This window comes from Catharus ustulatus, chromosome 1 (assembly GCF_009819885.2).
Source record: "Catharus ustulatus isolate bCatUst1 chromosome 1, bCatUst1.pri.v2, whole genome shotgun sequence".
NCBI classification, from domain to species: Eukaryota; Metazoa; Chordata; class Aves; order Passeriformes; family Turdidae; genus Catharus; species Catharus ustulatus.
The window spans coordinates 165,168,191-165,187,304 of record NC_046221.1 but is presented as its reverse complement, the minus strand read 5'-3'; the positions used below and the strand labels follow the sequence as shown (position 1 = coordinate 165,187,304).

Genomic DNA, 19,114 nt, shown 5'->3' with positions numbered 1-19,114 from the left:
TTGTTGTACGTGTCATTTAGTGCCTTCTGCACATGACTGGTGTTTCTTGCCTGTGAGTCTGTCAAAAGGTTCTTGGCTTGTGCCACCTCGTCCTGTGTTCCCTTGGAGGATCAGGACAGGGTGGATTGTGCAGGGCTGGACCGTGTGATCCTTTCCTGTTAATTGTTCCTCAGCGCTGCAAATCCCGGCACTGGTGCAGGTCAGAACTCAGATTCCCAATCTGTGGTCGGTGCAGTGTCTGCAGAATGACAGTTGAAAAATAACACAAATGATAATTTTGGCTGCAAAGTGAGGGTGTCTGGTATTCAAAGGTGGCCCTGACGTCGGCATCTCCCAAGGGATCTCCAGACTTTAACAAAGCACTTGGAGTTTTTTGTGTATCAAAGACAGCACCCGACCTGTGGGATGCTTGTCAGAAGGAGGTGATCACAGAACAACTGTGAGCTGCAGCAGTGGCTGTTCTCCTCATCCAAGGGGCCAGGAAATTCAATCTGGGACAGAAGTTTGTGGTAGATGCTCTGATCACCATAACCACAAAGAGAAGTGAAACCGAGGATGGAGCTCGCAGAGTCACAAAGAGATCTGGATGGGGCAGCAGGAGAAAGAGCAAACAGAGGAACTCACTTGAGATCTGCTTTGGGCATTGCTCATGCACATGGAGCCACATGGAAAGCAAGAAATCCATTCCCAGCACAGGGATCTGTGATTAAATATGAACAGGAAATATTGTCCCTCCTCGGCAGCACCCAAAGAAGGGGCCGTGCCACAGCCCAGGGCACAGTAGCTCGGGGATTGCCAAATCTGGGGGAGAAATAACCTGGCAATACACCACCCTGGTGTTAATTGCTGATAAATTAACCCTTTGAGCTCAGACCCATCACCCGCAGAGATCACTGGAAGAAGAAAGGCTCCCGGGGATTGCAGAAAATGGATTTTCTGAGCTACCACGTCAGGAAGGGCTCAGGTATCTCCTGGTGTTGCTGGAGCCCTTTTTTTGGGGTGCAGAACTTCTCCTGGCACACCAACACAGCCAGGGAAGCCACCCAGGGAGTGCCCCAAGAGATCATCCCCAGGTTTGGAGTGCCTGCAGGGATGTGATCTGGTAGGGGACCCCATTTGGTGTCTGGGGTGTGACAGCAACCCAGTGAGCAATGGGGAGTGGGACTGGGGGCACTGGGGGGATGTGGGACCATGGGATTGGGGTCCTGGGGGGTGAGAAATAAGAGAATATAAAGTATCTGTTCCCCTGAAGGTGCTGGATAGGGCTGAAAGATGAACTAGCAGAAAAATATAAAAGAATGTAAAAGTGGGGAAACAGCAGGGCAAAGGTGGCTGGAGCCGATGCAGAAAAAGATAGAGGGAACTCCAGTGAGGGGTTTTTGGCTAGTTCTGTAACAGAAGCCAGACGAAAAGCAAAAGGTCAAGGCAAGGCAATCAGGATATTGAGGCACTAGGTGACAACTGCAACATGAATCCCCTTTCATGACTCCGCCGGGAGTAAAATTATATCCCAAAAGAGGCGGAGCCATGCAAATTATTTACGGGAAAAGCCCTGGTTCTGTCAGCAACAGCCTATTTTAATGAATATTTATAATTAGGGCCGATAAATACCCAGTGGCAAAGCCCCCCTGAGCTGCAGGAGCAGGAGAGATCCGCTGTGAGTCCGAGCTGATCAAGAATTCCGGCTCTCTGGTGCCTCCAGCTCTGCCAGGGAGTTCACTCCGGCTGATTTGGGTATCAGGGGCTGGGAGGGTTACTGCGGACACTGGGGGGGACAGGGGACTGTGGGATTGGGGTCTGGGGAAGCACTGGGGGTGTCATGGGACTGGGATTAGGGTCATGGGGTGCTCTGGGGGAAAGTGAGAGGGACACGGGATGGTGGGAATGGGATTGGGGTCATGGTGGGGCTGGGACGTACTGTGGGTGTAGGGGGTGATGCCCGGATTTGGGTTGAGGTTCTGGGGTGACAAAGAAATTGAGGACTGGGGGTGTGATTGGGGTGTGGGGACAGGCTGAGGGGAACACTGAGGGACTCAGGGAGTGACCCCAGGATTTGGGATGGGGTCCTGGGGTGCTGAGGGGAATTGTAATCATGGGAGTAGGATTGGGCTTCTGGGGGGGGCTGTGGTCTTGTGGGATTGGGATTGGGTTCCTGGGGGACTTTGGGGAGGCAAAAGAGACCCCAGGATTTGGGATGAGGGACGCCAGACATGTGCAGGGGTCTCCTGGCCAGGAGTGCCTCCCTTCCTCCTGGGCTGACCCCACTGCCCTCCCCAGTCCCTCACTCAGGAACCCTCCCTGTGTCACTTCCATGTCCCCCAGTGTCTACACTGCTCCCTGTGGTCTCTCCCCTCCATGGCCCTCCTGGCTCTCACCCTGGCACTGCTGGCAATCACCGTGGCCACCATGGCCTATGAGGAAAAGCCCCTGGACATGGCCCTGGACTCCTTCGATGACCAGTACCAGGGCTGTGGCCCTGACATGGAGGCGGAGCTGCCGGCCCTGAACCACTCTGAGTTTCAGAGCAATTCCCTGTTTGCCCAGGTCTGGCCAAAGGCTGTGGCAAACTGGCAGATTCGGGGATCCCCTGTGTCCCCTCTGTCGTCCTCAGCCCAGGCTGTCGCCATCATGGCCTACACCATGAGTGACCTGTACAAGGAGTTCAACGATAATGTTCGCAAGGCCGGGCGTTGCCCCCAGACATATCAGCAGAACTTCCACTTCAAAACGCTGCATTTCCTGCTGACCGATGCCCTGGCCAAGCTGAGGGACGCTCAGGGAAAGAAATGTCACTGTGTGATCCGGGGGGTTAAAAACTACCTGTTCCACGCTAATGTTGGTGACATCGTCCGGTTCGGTCAATTTGCGTCATCATCTATTTGCAAAAATATCGCCAAATTCTTTGGGACCACCACGGTGTTTGAGGTGCACACGTGTCATGGTGCAGACATCCAGGCATTCTCCAGATATCCCTATGAGAAGGAGGTGCTGATCCCACCCTATGAGAAGTTCATTGTCACCAAAGTCATCCCAAAAGGGAACAACGTGGAGATCCACCTCAACACCACCGGGACCCACAGCAAATTCAACTGCGGGTCGCCAACAGGTAGGGACAGCCTGGGGCCATGGGGACACCCACTGGGGCCATGGGGACACCCACTGGACCATGGGGACACCCCTGATGATGCACAGGGGACAATGACACTGACTGGGGACACGGCACATGGAGGGGGACCTGCACATCTGGAAGGGGACAGGGACAGGGACAGCCCCATTCCAACCCTGTCCCTCCTCTCCACACACAGTGCTGTGGGGACAGGCCCCGTGTGCTGGATGTCGGTGGGCTGGGACCCCCCATGGCACCCCCTGTCCCCTGTCCCCGTCACCCCTCACTCCCACCATGACCCTCTACCTCACTGACCCCTGCACCTGCTCATGCCCCACCCCTGCACATTGTCACCTCATGGTCCCCATCTCTCCTGTCACCCCTTGCCCCCATTATGGCTGTCCCAGACCCCCTCACTCCCCCAAGGTCACCCTGACCTCCGTCTTTGTCCCCCAGGTTGGAGCATCCCCAGGGCCTCTGCCTGCTCAGCAGACAATCACCAAGGCCACCAGGACAGCCAGAGAAACGAGGCCACCAAGGCTACCAAGGCCACCGCTGTCACGATGGCTGCCTTGGCCTCTGTGGCCTCCATGAGGTCACTGCGGCCACCACTGGCACTGTGACCACTGCAACCACCACAGCCCCTCTGGCCACCATGGACACTGTAAGCACCAAGGCCACTGTGACCACCAAGATCACCAAGAATCCCTGAACCAACACAAGGCTACCAGAGGAATTGTGGCCACTGAGGCCATCAAGACCATTGTGCAAAGAAGTTCTCTTAAATAATTCTATCAAAGAAATTCTATTAAATAATTCTATCAAAACAATTCTATTAAATAATTGTATCAAGTCAATTGTATAGAACAATGCTTTTGAATTTTTCTATCAACACAATTTCATTAAATAATTGTATCAAAACAAAGCAAATGGCGCCCGAACAGGGACCTCTGCTCGGGGCTCCCTGGAGAAGCGACTCCTGACGCATCAGCTGCAGGACACAAGTCACTTTTGGGTTGCTGCTTCCCCAAAAACCCCTCACGTTTTAGTGAGGGCAATCCAAGGGGCAACCGGGACCCTCCACTCAATGCCTGCAAGAAGAATCCTGAGCACAGGTCAACAGGTTGAGCACCTGCCCAGAAGTCTTGAGTTGACCCAATGGGCCTCCTCTACCCAAAGAAAAATCGTAAGTTGGAATCAATATTGGGGACAGAGTGCTGAATTAATTATATATTTGGGTCTTTTCCTTTGATTTTCCCTTTACTTCTGGGCATGGGAACGAAGCTCCAGGATGGGCAATGAGCTCAGTCACCCTAAGCTTGGTCCTCCTGAGAGAGGCATCCATTATCAAGTTCTGGTACCCTTGAATGGGGGGAATTTAAGTTATCTAACAGGAATCCTACAAATTTTCTTTCTTTGGATTTTTAAATAATTTCCTAACAGTACAGGGGTTTCTGTTTTTTTCACTTCTTTTTGGGACAGTGTAGGGAAGAAGTTGTATCATGTTCAAACTGAGGGAGACTTATCAGATGCTATATTTATTCCTCTCTTTCACGTTAATTTAAGTTAAATGAAAAATTTGGGAAAGTTTCCAATTTGGGTGCCCAGTTAAAAACCCCTTGCCCTCCTTCCTTCCCCCATGCTCCCAAGCCTTCTTCCCCACATGAGGGGCAATTCTCAGGTGGGTGTTGCCAGAGTGCACAGGGTTGCCACTGATCCCCTGACAGCTCCTGACAGAAGTTCAGGCTGTCAGGGTTATGAGAGACTTTGTGGGGACCCAATTCTCCTATTACCCTAAAGTTTGGGAGTTCAAACTCTTGGGTGAAACCACCTGGGTGCTGTGACAAACTTCTGTCTTCTCATGTGGAGACATCAAGACCCATTTTGAAGACTCCTAAAGACCCCGACCCACTGAGTCGTTTTTCATGGACATCACTGCCCATCTTCCTATAATCTCCTGCCCTGTGAGGGTGGTGGTTGCCTGGCACAGGCTGCCCAGAGAAGCTGTGGCTGTCCTGTCCCTAGTTGTGTCCCAGGCCAGGCTGGGCAGGCCCTGGAGCAGCCTGGTCCAGGGGAAGATGTCCCTGGCCTGGCAGGGCTGGCCCCGGACGCACTTTAAGGTCGCTCCATCCCGAACCATTCCCAAGCCTCGGGGCCGGGCTCGTGCTGCCGCCTGCTGGTGGCTCCCCGAACTGCAGCTGACCTGGACTCACTGCTGCCCTCCGGTGGGCAACTCCCAAAGCGCAGCTCCAGGGCGAGCTCAGGAGCTGTGCGGGCTAGCGAGGGAAAATCCCCTGCTTTGCTAAAAATCAAAAAAGAAAAAAGTCTTTCCTGGGCGAAACACCAGGTTTTTCAGAAATAAATTGGCGCTGCTGCCTCTCTCCCCTTTTCTCTATTTTATTTTTCATCCTTTTTCCGTTTTTCATTTTTTTTATCCTCCCAATGCTTCTTTCAGTTTGTTGCCTCGAATCAGTGTGATAATTGATGAAAGATTTGTGTTAATCACAGAAGTACTGAGGTTTGTATAAAACAGAATACAAAAGTCTGAAGTGACACTCGATAGAGTAAAAATGTGATTAAATCATTCTGTTTTAAATCCCCCGTTATGAATATTATGTTTCTAAATAATTTGTATCTGCTACCAGTTTGTAAAATCAGACTTTCCAATAGTCTGATTGATTTTGCAAAATCAGATTTCCTGCCTTTGTTTTATCAATGAATGCCTATCTACAAGACCAGAACTTCCTGATTTCTGGCAGCTTTATCTACCCAGACCTGATGGTTATCGATGGGACTGACTCCCAGAGATTTTATGGATGTTTATTTCGGCCACCACTGCTTGCCTGGCAAAATTAGGACAGAAAAAACCAAAAATTATTGATTACCCTGAGAGACCACACTATAAGAAAAAGCAAAACAAAATTCACTGGAGCCTGGAGTGGGCAGTGACCCCTCACATTCCCCAGCGCTGCTTTGCTCTGTCTATATAAAATAAAGCAACCTAGATTTTGCTAAAAATTGAGACTTTTGTTTCACATTTATAACATCAGGAACTTGGGAGCTTTTTGAACGAATCATTCATCCTTTTTTAATTGTTCTGAGCAGCTCCCTAAGCCGCTCCTGCTGCTCCAGACCCAACTCCATCCCTGCCCTGGACACACTCCAACCCCCCCAGGTCCTTCATGAGGGGCTGCAGTGAACAAAGAAAAGGGGAGGAACAATTCTCCATCACTTCTTTGAAGGTCGAGGTTTGGAAAATAAAGCTTTCACTTGCCTTTAACAAAAGTTGCAGGAACTGCTTTATTTTGGGAAATGAGGTGCCCTGCAGGAAAGGCATTAAGGATCTGGAGCAGATTCATCAGGTGAGTAAAAATTAATTTTGGGAAACTTTTGATATGCCAGGTGAGCAAAGATAAAATTTTTGATAAACATCAGATACTCCAGGTGAGCAAGCAGCAATTTTTTTGATCCATCAGGCGAGGTAGCCAAGCAGCTTTAGGAGCTGGTCGTGCCATTGCCTCTCCCAAACCCCTCCATGGGAAGTACCCAGCTGGCCCAGGCGATGGCCGGTCCCTGCTGTCTGTCTGTCCAGCGCTGTCCTGGCAGCTCCAGCCCCCCCGTGCTGCTCCTGCTGCCCTGGCACCGCTCCCTCACCGGGCAGCTCTTGGGGGGCCACCCCAGGATGGACCCCTCCTCACAGTGACCACGGCGGCCACAGTGGAATCAATGGCCACGGTGCCCTTGGTCACCCTGTAACCACGGTGACCATGGTGGCCTCAGTAGTTACACTGATCACGGTGGCCAAGGTGGCCTCATGGGCCACAGTGGCCACAATGGCCATGGTGATCATGGTGGTTCCAATGCCCAGAGTGGCCAGAGTGGTCATAGGGGACACAGTGGCCACAGTGACCATGGTGGCCACAACGGCGTTGGTGGCCTCATTTCTCTGGGGGTCCTGGTGGCCTTCATGATCTTGGTGGCCACAGTGGCCTCCAGGGTCACTGTGTTCTTGGTGGCCTCGTGGCTCAGGGGCTTCCGGTGACCACTACCATGAGCACAGTGGCCAGGAGAAGCCCCCAGAGGTGGGGGGAGGTCCTGGGGAGCGACCCACCTGAGGGGACAAAGAGAGGGGTCAGGGGCCATGGGAGGAGGGACAGGGGGTCAGGGGGGCACTGAGGGTGTGGGGTCCACAGGGGGCCATTACAGGGTCCCTGTCCCTGTGCCCAACCATGGGTGCCCCTGTCCCCCCAATCCCAGGGAGTGTCCCCAGCACGGGATGTCCCTGTCCCCAACCCTCACCGATCATCCCCTGTCCCCTCAGGGAATGTCCCCCGTGACATCACCTCATTGCGTCCCCGCCCCCTGTGACGTCACCTAACAGTGTCCCCACTCCCCTGACATCACCTGTCGGCTCCTCCTCGCAGTCGTAGCTCCCAGTGGAGCGCAGCTCGATGTTCATCGTGTCCCCTTCCCGAGTGACATTGGCAACCTCGAAGACCTCAAAGGGAGGAATCAGCACCTCCATCTCGTTGGTATTGTTAGAGAATTTCTGGATGTCGGCGCCGTGGCATGTGTGCACGTAGAACATCGTGTCATTGCCGTACTGGGCTGAGACCTCGTGGCTTTGTGACGCCGATTCAAAGTCACCGAAGCGAACTCTGGCACCAGGCTTCACTTGGAATTGGAGTCCCCTCATCCCCATGAACACGTCCTGGCACTTGTTGGGGTCTCTCAGCTTCTGCAGGGCCCGGGTGAGCAGGAAATGCAGCGTTTTGAAGTGGAAGTTGTTCCGGTATTGCTGGCGGGAGCTCCTGACCTCGTGCATGGTCGCATTGAGTGACCTGTGCACATCCCCCGAGGTGTACATCATGAGGGCAATGGCCTCCTCCTGGCTCAGAGGGGCCATGGGGCTCCCCCGTGCCTGCCAGGCGGCCCTGGCCTCAGACCAGAGCTGGGCAAACTCGACATTCTGCAGGAACTCGATGCTCCTCGGTTGTGACGTCACCTTGGTCGGGCGAAGGTTACACTCCAGGCGCCGGTCATCAAAGGACTTCTGGGCGATGGCCAGGGGTACCACTTGGATGGCCACAAGGGCCACTGCCAGCAGTGCCAGAGTCTGAGCCAGGAGGAACATGGTGAGGAGAGTCCACGGTGGCCACTGGGGGGCACTGATGGGACACAGAGTGGGCACAGAATGGACAGAGAGTGGACAAAGAGTGAGCACAGAGGAGACAACAAGTGGATTCTGATGAGACACAGGGGACACTGAAGAGACACTGAGGGGTCCCAGGGGACACTGGTGGGACACTGATGGGACCCAGAGGATGCTGAGGGACATGGGAGGGCTTCCTTGGTGAGGGGCTGGGGAGGGACAGTGGGGTCAGCCAGGGGAGGGGAGGCAACCCTGGTCAGGAGACCCCTGGACATGTCCTGGGACCCCAATCCCAAATCCTGGGGTCAGTCCTGAAGCCTCCCTCATGTCCCCCAGAACCCCAATCCCACTCCCACAGTCCTATATCCCCCCTCACAGTGTCTTCTCAGCTCCCCTACAGGACCCTGATCCCAAATCCTGGGGTCATTTCCTGACCCCCCTCCAGCAACCCCAGAACCCCCCCAGCACCCCAATCCCACTCCCATAGTTCTGTGTCCCCCCTCCCAGTGTTCCCAGTGCCTTTTGTGACCCAAATCCCTGTCCCAGTCCCTTGTACCCCTCCCGGTGATCCTGCTGACCCCCAGCACCCTGACCCAAGACCTGGGGTCCCCCAGTGTCCCCCTTGTTCCCCCCCACACCACAATAACATTCCCAGTCCCATGAGACCCCCAGGGCCCCCTCAGGAAAGCAATGCAGTCCCATGACTCCCCCCAGTGCCTCCCAGACCCCAATCCCACAGTCCCCTGTCCCCCTCAACTGTCCCCAGTGTCCCCTCAGCCCCTGATACCGAAAACAGTCGGAGTGAACTCCCTGGCACAGCTGGAGGAACCAGAGAGCCGGAATTCTTGATCAGCTCGGACTCACAGCGGATCTCTCCTGCTCCTGCAGCTCAGGGGGGCTTTGCCACCGGGTATTTATCCATCCTAATTATAAATATTCATTAAAATGGGCTGTTTAACTGACACAGTACAAGCATTATCCCGTCAATAATTACTTGGCTCAGCCTTGTTTAAGATAAAATTTTATTGCTCTGGAGTCATAAAATGTGGCATACTTTTCACTGAGTGCCCCAATATCCTCATCCCCTGACCTTGAACTTTCACTTTTGGTCGGTGCTGCCGCTTCTGTGTTACAGAACGTGCCAAAAACCCTTCAGTGGAGCTCCCTTTATCTGTTTCTCCAGCAGCTCCAGCCACGTTTATGCTCTTGTGACGTCACTTCTACATAATTTTCTAGTTTTCTGTAAGTTCATCTTTCAACCCTATCCATCACCTTCAGAGGAACCAAAACTTTCTCTTCTCTCTCTTATTTCTGATCCCCCAGGACCCCTATCTCACGGTCCCATATCCCCCCAGTGCCCCCAGTCCCACTCCCCACTGCTCACTGGGTTGCTGTCACACCCCAGACACCAAATGGGGTCCCCTATCAAATGATATCCCTGTAGGCACCCCAAACCTGGGGATGATCTCTTGGGGCACTGCCTGGGTGGCTTTCCTGCCTGTGTTGGTGTGTCAGGAGAAGTTCTGCACCCCAAAAATGGGCTCCAGCAACACCAGGAGATACCTGAACACTTCCTGACGTGGTAGCTCAGAAAATCCATTTTCCTGTAATCCCCAGGAGCGTTTCCTCTTCCAACGATCCCTGGGGGTGCTGGGTCTGAGCTGAAAGGGTTAATTTATCAGCAATTAACACCAGGGTGCTTTATTGCCAGGCTATTTCTCCAACGGATTTGGCAATCCCTGAGCTGCTGTGCCCTGGGCTGTGGCACGGCCCCTTCTTTGGGTGCTGTCGAGGAGGGACAATATTTCCTGTTCATATTTAATCACAGATCCCTGTGCTGGGAATGGATTTCTTTCTTTCCATGTGCCTGCATGTGCACGAGCAATGCCCAAAGCAGATCTCAAATGAGTTCCTGTGTTTGCTCTTTCTCCTGCTGCCATGTGGGAACCCAGAAACCTGCGAGTTTTGAACTTTCTGTGCTTTCTGACCCTGATCCCCAGGAGAACACTGCTTTTGACTTGAGGCCTTGGAAAAACCTTCCAAATTTGTGTGATGGGGTTAAAGTCACAGATGTGTAGTTGGAGCAGAAGTGTGTGATTTCATATGGAGAAAGGTTTTGAATTTGGGATTTTTAGAACATAGTTATAGGTATGGGACAAGGTGGAGGTTCTTAGGTCTTTTTTACTTTCTTCTTCTTCCCTTTCCTTCATCATTTCCAGTAGTAGAGCTCTTTGTGACACTGCGAGCTCCGCCCTTGGTTCCACATCTACTTGTGGTTACAGTGAGACGCGTATAAACTGTAGAGCAAAACCACAAACTTCAGTTCCAAATTGAATTTCCTGACCCCCAGGATGAGGAGAACAGTCACTGCTGCAGCTCACAGTTCTTCTGTAATCACGTTGTTCTGAAAATTTCCCCACAGGTCTCCTGACGTCCCCCCACAAAGGAGACCCCAGAATGAGCTTTGGTTTGGGCTCCTGAGGAAGGACATGCATTCTAGAACTGAAAGAGGGCCCTGATGTCAGCATCTCCCATGGGATCTCCAGACTTTAACAAAGCCCTTGGAACTTTTTGTGTGGCAACAACAGCACGAGGCCCTGGGAGTCCTGGTTCAGAGGTTTTATTTCCTTCCCCAGCTTTGGGATTCAGTTGGCCAGCCAGGTAGGAGAGAATTCTCTGCTCAGCTGCAAGGTCCGCTGGAGATGCGCAGGCCCTTGGCGTGCCCTGAGAATTTCCCGAGGGACTCCGTGCTTCACCGGCTCTCTGTGGGGGGAGACAAAGATGGGCTGCAGGAAATTCAAGGTATTTGTTGATTGTTGTGAATTTTCCCTCTGCTCTTGTTTCAGTAACTCCTGTAAAATGCGTGTGACGACTCATGCAGGGCGCTGGCGCACGGGTGAAATTGCCAACGTTGGAATTCACAGGCTGGAGTCCTTTAGGGATTAGAGTGCCATAAAGGGAGTCTGATCACTTTAGGTATGGTCCCAGGTGTTGGAATTTTGGCAGTGATTGTTCAACATGTGAATTTGTGCCTTCTGTACATGACTGATGTTTCTTGTCCGGATTTCTGTCAATAAGATTTCGTTTCATGCTTCTGTTCCTGTCAAAAGGATTTTGGATTGTGCCACCTCGTCCTGCATTCCCTTGGTGGATCAGGATGGGGTGGATTCTGTGGGGTTGGACCGTGTGATCCTGTTGGATCCCCCAAACCTGGGGGTTTTGAGCTCTCTGTGCTGTCAGGCACTGACCCCCTGGAGAACACTGCTTTTGACCTGAAGCCTTGGAGTAGGCTTCTAAATTTGAGTGGTGATGCAGTTAAAATCATGGGTGTGTAGTTAATTTAAAGTGTGTGATTTCACATGGTAAAGGGTTTTAAATTTCAGGTTTATATAGTATAGTAATAAATATGAGACAATATGGAAGGGTTTGAGTGTTGTCTTTTTCAATGTTCCTACTCCTTCCTTTTCTTCATGGGTTTCAAGCAGCTGTTTCTGGTTGGTCAGTCAGTGTCACACTAAGAGTCATGGGAATTTAGTTATAGAATTAAAAGTGTAAATAATACAGATGTTATTTCTCTGTTGGATTGTTTAGCTTTAAGAGACTTTAAAGTAGCTGGATCTGTCTCCATTTTCCTCACTTCTAGCAGGTAGCTGGAAGTGCTGCTGAACTTTCTGTACTTTTTGATAAGATTTAATAAACAACCAAGCTCGAACACGAGAAAATCCATTTCCTTGGTGTGTTTGTTTATCCCGACTGTGAGTGGAAACAGGAAGGACAAAGACAAACAACTAATTATGGAGTGTAAAACTCTCACCCCTGTTACATGATCCTTTCCTGTTAATTGCTTGCCAGTGCCAGAAAGGCCAGCCCTGGTGCAGGTCAGAACTCAGATTCCCAATCTGTGTTTGGTGCAGTGTCAGTGGAATGAGAGTAAAGAAAGGAACACAAGTGATAATTTTCACTGCAAAGTGAAGGTGTCTGGATAGAGCCAGGAGTGGGCAGCACCGGGAGCAAGGAGATTGTCAAAGAGTCCCCTGGGGTGAAGTTTGGCACATTGGAAATATTTGGGAGGGGTCCGTGGAGGCAATTTGAAGAAAAGTGATTTAATAGAATATTATAATCTGTGGTGGCTACTATGTAAATTAGGGAATGAGGAAAAGTGGCCTGTAAACGGGACCTTACAATATAATACTCTTTTGCCTTTAATGTTCTTTTTAAGAAGAGAAAACAAATAGAACAAAACCAAACCTGAATGGTAGAGAGGGTGTGGTATTACTTTACCCCAACAAGACCCCTTAGTTTTGGCCCTAGAGAAGGATGGAGGTAAAAGAAAAATGAGAAGGTGTTGTTGTGCAGGTAGTAAAGGTCAGAGATGTCTTAAGCTGAGAGACAGAGAAGAAGACTGTGAGATTGATATTTAAAATTACAGTTTAATCGCCTCAGGAGAGCTCTCTTCTGCTTAGCCAAAGTAGTGTGCACCTAGTGTGCACTGAACTATGATTTTACAAGGGTAATTAGCCCCTCATTTTATGGTGCTTTACCTACATGCAACATCTCTCCTGGTCCTGCAGCTCAGGGGGGACTTTGCCACGTGGAATCTCTCCACCCTCATTTTACATATTCATCAAAATGGGCTTCTTACCTAACACAGAACCAGCACTTTCCCTGTAAATAATTAGCGTGGCTCTTCCTCTTTCAGGAAATAATTTTTATTGTCTTGGGGAGTCATAAAAATGGGGTCCCTGGGTGTCATTGTCACCGAGTGCCCCAATATCCCAGATGGTTTTGCTTCAAACCACCTGCCCCATGTTCCCTTGGACCTGGCATTTCCCCCCAAAGTTCAGAAGTTCAGGTTGTCTGGGTTATGCGATAGAATTTGTGGGGTCCCACTTCTCCTATTACCCCAAAGCTTTGGAGTTCAAACTCTCTGATGCAACCCCCGGGTGCTGTGACAACTTCATGTCTTCTCATGTGGAGACATCAACATCCATTTTGAAGACACTGAGAACCATTTCTCCTAAAGACCCCGACCCACGGAGTCGTTTTTCACGGACATTGCCACCCATCTTCCTATAAACTCCTGCCCTGTGAGGGTGGTGATGGCCTGGCACAGGCTACCCAGAGAAGCTGTGGCTGCCCCATCCCTGGCTGTGTCCCAGGCCAGGCTGGGCGGGCCCTGGAGCAGCCTGGCCCAGGGGAAGATGTCCCTGGTCTGGCAGGGGTGGCCCCGGGCATGCTTTAAGCTCACTCCATCCCGAACCATTCCCGAGCCCCGGGGCCGGGCTTGTGCTGCCGCCTGCTGGTGGCACCTGGAACTGCAGCTGATTTCCTGCTCTCACTGCTGCCCTCCAGTGGGAAATCCCCAAACTACAACCCCCAGGATCCCAAAATCCCAGAATGGGTCAGGATGGAAGGATCCTGAGGGGGCACCTGGTCTAGCCTCCCAGCTCAGGCAGTGTCATCCTGAACACAGGATTGGGTCCGGAGCAGCCCAGAACTGGACCCGGCACTGGGAGAACTGGACTCAGCACTGAACAGAACCGGACACAGAACTTGGCAGAACTGGACACAGCACTGGACAGAACTGGACACGGCACTCCCGATGTGCCTCACTGGGCAGGACACAGGGGCACGGTCCCTCTGACTTCCAGCCTGCTCCTCCCAATGCCCCCTTGAGCATCACCTGACACTGGGAATGTCCAGTCCCCTCTCAGACAGAGATTCCTGTCCCGTATTCCTGCTGGGATTGAAATGGGTGTGAGGTTCCTCCCTTGTGAAGGGGGTGCTCCCCAAGAATCCTCCACGAGACCGAGAGGAAGAGACGCTGCCATGGGTGTGGGTGTGGGGAGTGACATCGAGCCCTGCTTGGGAATTGTCTCTTTTTGCTGCTTTGGTAGAATTATTTAATGGATCTCTTCGGATAGAATAATTTAATAGATTAGTTTTGATACAAATAATTTAATACAATTACAGTAATTTCACGAATACAAGCCGCACCAATTTGACTAAGATTTTGCTCCTAAACCGGAAATGCGGCTAATAATCAGGAGCGGCTAATACAACCTCAGAAGTGCCTGCCAGAGTGCTGAGCCGAGCAGCTGCAAAGTCGGCATTTTGCGATTGTTACAAATCGCTACTTTGTTGCACCACGGGTGGAGCCTGGCTCCCTGTAGGCAGCACGGGGGGCGGGGAGAGAGGCGGGAGAGCTCTCTTTCCTCCTCTGCCACAGCCCAGGGGAGAGACGGGGGGGGGCCCGGCGCCGCCATTGCCGCGGCCCGGGGAGGAGAGGGGGGACCCGGGCCGCCCCTACCGCGGCCCGGGGGGGGGGGACCCGGGCCGCCCCTACCGCGGCCCGGGGAGGGGGGGGAAGCCCGCGCCGCCATTGCTGCGGCCCAGGGAGGAGAGGGGGGACCCGGGCCGCCCCTACCACGGCCCGGGGAGGGGGGGGAGAAGCCCGCGCCGCCATTGCTGCGGCCCGGGGAGGGGGGGGAAGCGCGCGCCGCCATTGCTGCAGCTCGGGGAGCCGACGGGGTGCTTTGTCCCCGCCCGCCGCCGCCGCGGCAGGAGCGGGGAAACTCCGTCCCTGCCCGCCGCCGGCGCCACGGGCGCGGGAAAGCTCCGTCCCCGCCCGCCGCCGCTGCCGTAGGAGCAGGGAAAGCTCCGTCCCTGCCTGCCACCGCGGGGCAGCGCCGACCCGGGGTGACCGAGCCCAGTGGCAGCGGCGGCCGGCCCCGAGCGGCAGCACCGGGCTGGGCCACCTGGCCCCATCAGCGGCCCCTAGCGGGCCGAGCCTGCACAGCCTTAGCTCAGCCAGTAAACCCCGCCCTCCCGCGGTTCTGTTACTAATTGCACGCGGGTCCTCACTGCGAACGACAAAGCGGCTTATATTCGTGTGCGGCTTATCTATGGACAAAAACCGAAATATTTGCCAACACCCAGAGATGCGGCTTATAGTCAGTGCGGCTTGTATTCGTGAACTTACTGTATTTAACACAATTGTTTTGATAGAGTAATTTAATGGAATTGATTTGTTACAATTTTTTTGATGTAAGTGTTTTATACAATTGTTTTGTACAATGTTCTTGTGGCACTGTGACCACAGTGCCAGTGGTGGTCCCAGTAACCTCATGGAGGCCATGGTGGCCAAGGTGGTCGTAGTGGCAGTGGGGGCCTTGGTAGCTTTTGTGACCTCGTTACTCTGACTATCCTGGTGGTCTTGGTGTTTGTGGTGGCCGCAATGACCACAGTGACCTTGGTGACTTTGGTGACTTCATGGCTCAGAGGATGCCGGTTGCCAGTGCCAGGGCTGTGGTGGCCAGGAGGAGTCCTCCGAGGTGGCAGGGGACCATGGGGATGCTCCCACCTGGGGGACAAAGAGGGAGGTCAACGTGACCATGAGTGAGTGAGGGGTTGAGGACGGCTAAAATTGGGGCAAAGGGTGACAGGAGAGATGGGGTCCATAAGGTGACAGGACAGGGGAAAATGACAGGACAGGACAGCAAACGACAGATTCAGGGGCTGCCATGGAGGGTCCCAGCCCACCCATGTCCAGCACACAGGGCCTGTCCCCACAGCACTGTCTGTGGAGAGGGCAGACAGGGTCGGAATGAAGATGTCAGTGTCATTGTCCCCTGTGTCTCTTCAGAAGTGTCCCCATGGCCCCAGTCTGTCCCCATGGCCCCAGGCTGTGCCCACCTCTCAGCCACTCGCAGTTGTATTTGCTGTAGGTCCCGACGGAGACAAGATGGATCTCCACGTCCTTCCCTTTCTCAATGAATTTGGTGACCTTGAACTTCTCATAGGGTGGGATCAGCACATCATCATGAATGGACAATCCGGTGAATGCATCGATGTCCGCGCCATGGCACGTCTTCACCTGGAACATCGTGCTGTTCCCGGAAGTTTCGGGGCCAATTTTGAGAAACGACAATGACACAAAGTGACCGAACCGGACGATGTCGGCAGGCTTTGCCTTGTAGCGTATGTGGTCCATTGCCCCGAACACCAAGTGACATTGCTGCCCCTGAGCAGCCCTCAGCGTGGCCAGAGCGTCGGTCAGCAGGAAATGCAGAGTTTTGAAGTGGAAATTATCCCGGTATTCCTGGGGGGAGCGCCCAGCCACTCTCACTTCCTCATTGAAATACTCGTACAGATCCCTATTGATGCCGGCCATGATGGCGATGGCCTGGGCTGGGGACAACAGAGGGGACACAGGGGACCCCCGACTCTGCCACATCTCCACAGCCCCTGGCCAGATCCCAGCAAACAGAGGATTGTCCTGGAACTCAGAGTGGTTCAGGGCTGGTAGCTCCGCCTCCATGGCAGGGCCACAGCCCTGGTACTGGTCATCGAAGGAGTCCGAGGCCATGTCCAGGGGTCTCACCTTATCGGCCGTGGTGGTCACGGTCATTGCCAGCAGAGCCAGGGTGAGAGCCAGGAGGGCCATGGAGGGGAGAGGTCACAGGGAGCAGTGTGGACGCTGGGGGACACAGAGAGGACACAGAGGGGACACAGAGGTGACACTGAGGGACAGAAAGGGGACACTGGGAGGATTCCTCAGTAAGGGACTGGGGTGGGCAGTGGGGTCAGCCCAGGGGGAAGGGAGGCACTCCTGGCTAGGAGACACCTGCACATGTCCGGGGTCCTTCATCCGAAATCCTGAGGTTACTTTTGCCTCCCCAATATCCCCCAGTCCCCAGGAACCCCAATCCCAATCCCACAGTACCATGGCCCCCCAGGAGCCCAATCCTGCTCCCATGATTACAATTCCCCTCAGCCACCACCCAACATCCCAGCCCAAATCCTGGGGTCACTCCCTGAGCTCCTCAGTGTTCTCCTCAACCTGTCCCCACACCCCAATCCCACTCCCAGTCCCCAATTTCTTTGGTGTCACCACAGAACCTCAACCCAAATCCGGGCATCACCCCCTACCCCCACAGTGTGTCCCAGCCCCCCATGACCCCAATCCCACTCCCACCATCCCATGTCCCCCTCACTTTCCCCCAGAGCACCCCATGACCCCAATCCCCGTCCCATGACACCCCCAGTGCCCCCCAGACCCCAATCCCACAGTCCCCTGTCTCCCCAAGTGTCCCCAGTGTCCCCCCAGCCCCTGATACCGAAATTGGCCGGAGTGAACTTCCTGGCACAGCTGGAGGTACCAGAGAGCCGGAATTCTTGATCAGCTGGAACTCACAGTGGATCTCTCTTGCTCCTGCAACTCACATGGGCTTTGCCACCAGTTATTTGTCCACCCTAATTATAAATATTCATTAAAATGGGCGACTTGGTTGACACAGAATCAGCACTTCTATTATAAATAATTTGCATGGCTCCGCCTCTTTCTTGAAATACTTGTATAGTCCTGGAGAGTCACAGCAGGGCATTCAGGCCCAGGTTGTCACTGAGTGCCCCAATATCTTGGATCATTTGACCTTTCAGTTTTGGCCAGCACTGCTCCTTCTGTGTTACTGAACTTGCCAAACTCCCCTCACTGGAGTTCCCTTTATTTGCTTCTCCATAGCTTCTAACAATGTTTATTCTGCTGTGTCCACACTTTTACATCCTTCTGCAAGTTCATCTCTCAGCCCTATTCAGCACCTTCAGGGAAACTGACACTTTCTGTTCTCTCTCTTATTTCTCACCCCGCAGGACCCCAATCCCATGGTCCCACATCCCCCCAGTGCCCCCAGTCCCACTCCCCACTGCTCACTGGTTTGCTCACATTTTTGGAGGACTCAGACTCCCATTTTATCCTATTTTTCCCACCATATTTCCCTCTCTCTGTCCCCATATGTTGAGGTACTTGAGATTCACAATCTTCCTGGAATGCCTGATACCTGAGATTCTCCTCTAATGTAAAGCCCTGCCTTTTCATTTTTAATTCTTATGGATTTTATGGTTTTCCCTCATTATTTCTTTCAACTTTCAATATCCAATATCATTTATATGCAAACCTACAGCATATTTGTAAAGGCAAATGTCTTGTTTCCTTTCATCAATCAGTGGAATCCTTCCCATTGTTTCTTTTCTGTCTCAGTACATGTCTTATCTACCAGCAAGTGCACAGCTTATTTGTAAAGACAAATCCGTCATACCTCTCAATCCCTCCTCTATTTTTATTGTTTTAATAATTGTCTTTGTTATCATTGACTTACTTTCCTGTTCCTGGGTGTTTTTTTTCTTTTGCAATTATTTGCAGTGACATCAATTTCTGTCCTTTTGTAGCCAACTCTGGATCAGTAGCCAGGGCTACTCCCTGCATTTCCAAGCTCCCACATGAGGTTTCCTCCTGCTGTTACATCCCAGATGTTTGGTTAGATTTGGACCAGAGCCTATTCAAAAGGTTTTGAATTCCATTCCAATGTTGCCACTTCCACTGATAGTCACAGACAACATGTGTCCTACTTGTGGAATTATCTTGGTGGCAGCTTAAAAATAAGGGTAAAAAAACATACCCTTCCCCACTGCTTTACAGCCTTCAAAATCCTCCTGGTAATTATGGAAGGAACATCTTACCCAGCTACCATTCATGAGCTTAACATGTGTTAAATAATGTGTGGGAAATAGGAGAGAGAATAGAAAGTTTCAGTTCCTCGGAAGGTGCTGGATAGGGCTGAAAGATGTACTGTCAGAAAAATACAAAAGAATGTAAAAGTGTAGGATAAACATGGCCAGAGTCATTGGAGAAACAGATAAAGGGAACTCTAGTGACAGGTTTTGGCAAGTTCTGTAATACAGAAGCCACAGTGCTGGTAAAAGGAGATAGGACAAGGGGGGTGATCCAAGATACTGGACACTCAGGGGAAACCACACCCTCAAGTCCTATTTTGTGATACCAGAGTAGTAAATTCAAT

The 19,114-nt window shown here is 52.4% G+C and overlaps 4 protein-coding genes across 4 annotated transcripts in view; 1 reads left to right on the top strand and 3 right to left on the bottom strand.

Annotated features, from left to right (window-relative positions):
* LOC116999522 (NAD(P)(+)--arginine ADP-ribosyltransferase 2-like) overlaps window positions 1-19,114 on the bottom strand; it is a 703,496-nt gene that overhangs the window by 245,986 nt on the left and 438,396 nt on the right. The window lies entirely within an intron of this gene.
* On the top strand, window positions 2,356-3,729 carry LOC116999237 (erythroblast NAD(P)(+)--arginine ADP-ribosyltransferase-like). The gene is made up of 2 exons (XM_033065702.1): window positions 2,356-3,106; window positions 3,563-3,729. The coding sequence occupies exons 1-2, from the start codon at window positions 2,356-2,358 to the stop codon at window positions 3,727-3,729; spliced, it is 918 nt and encodes a 305-aa protein (XP_032921593.1).
* On the bottom strand, window positions 6,852-8,240 carry LOC116999184 (NAD(P)(+)--arginine ADP-ribosyltransferase 1-like). Its single transcript, XM_033065561.1, has 2 exons — window positions 7,511-8,240; window positions 6,852-7,078 (listed from the first exon to the last, which is right to left on the bottom strand). Exons 1-2 carry the CDS (start codon window positions 8,238-8,240, stop codon window positions 6,852-6,854), a joined length of 957 nt encoding a protein of 318 aa, XP_032921452.1.
* LOC116999088 (erythroblast NAD(P)(+)--arginine ADP-ribosyltransferase-like) lies at window positions 15,536-16,704 on the bottom strand. Its single transcript, XM_033065452.1, has 2 exons — window positions 15,954-16,704; window positions 15,536-15,621 (listed from the first exon to the last, which is right to left on the bottom strand). Exons 1-2 carry the CDS (start codon window positions 16,702-16,704, stop codon window positions 15,536-15,538), a joined length of 837 nt encoding a protein of 278 aa, XP_032921343.1.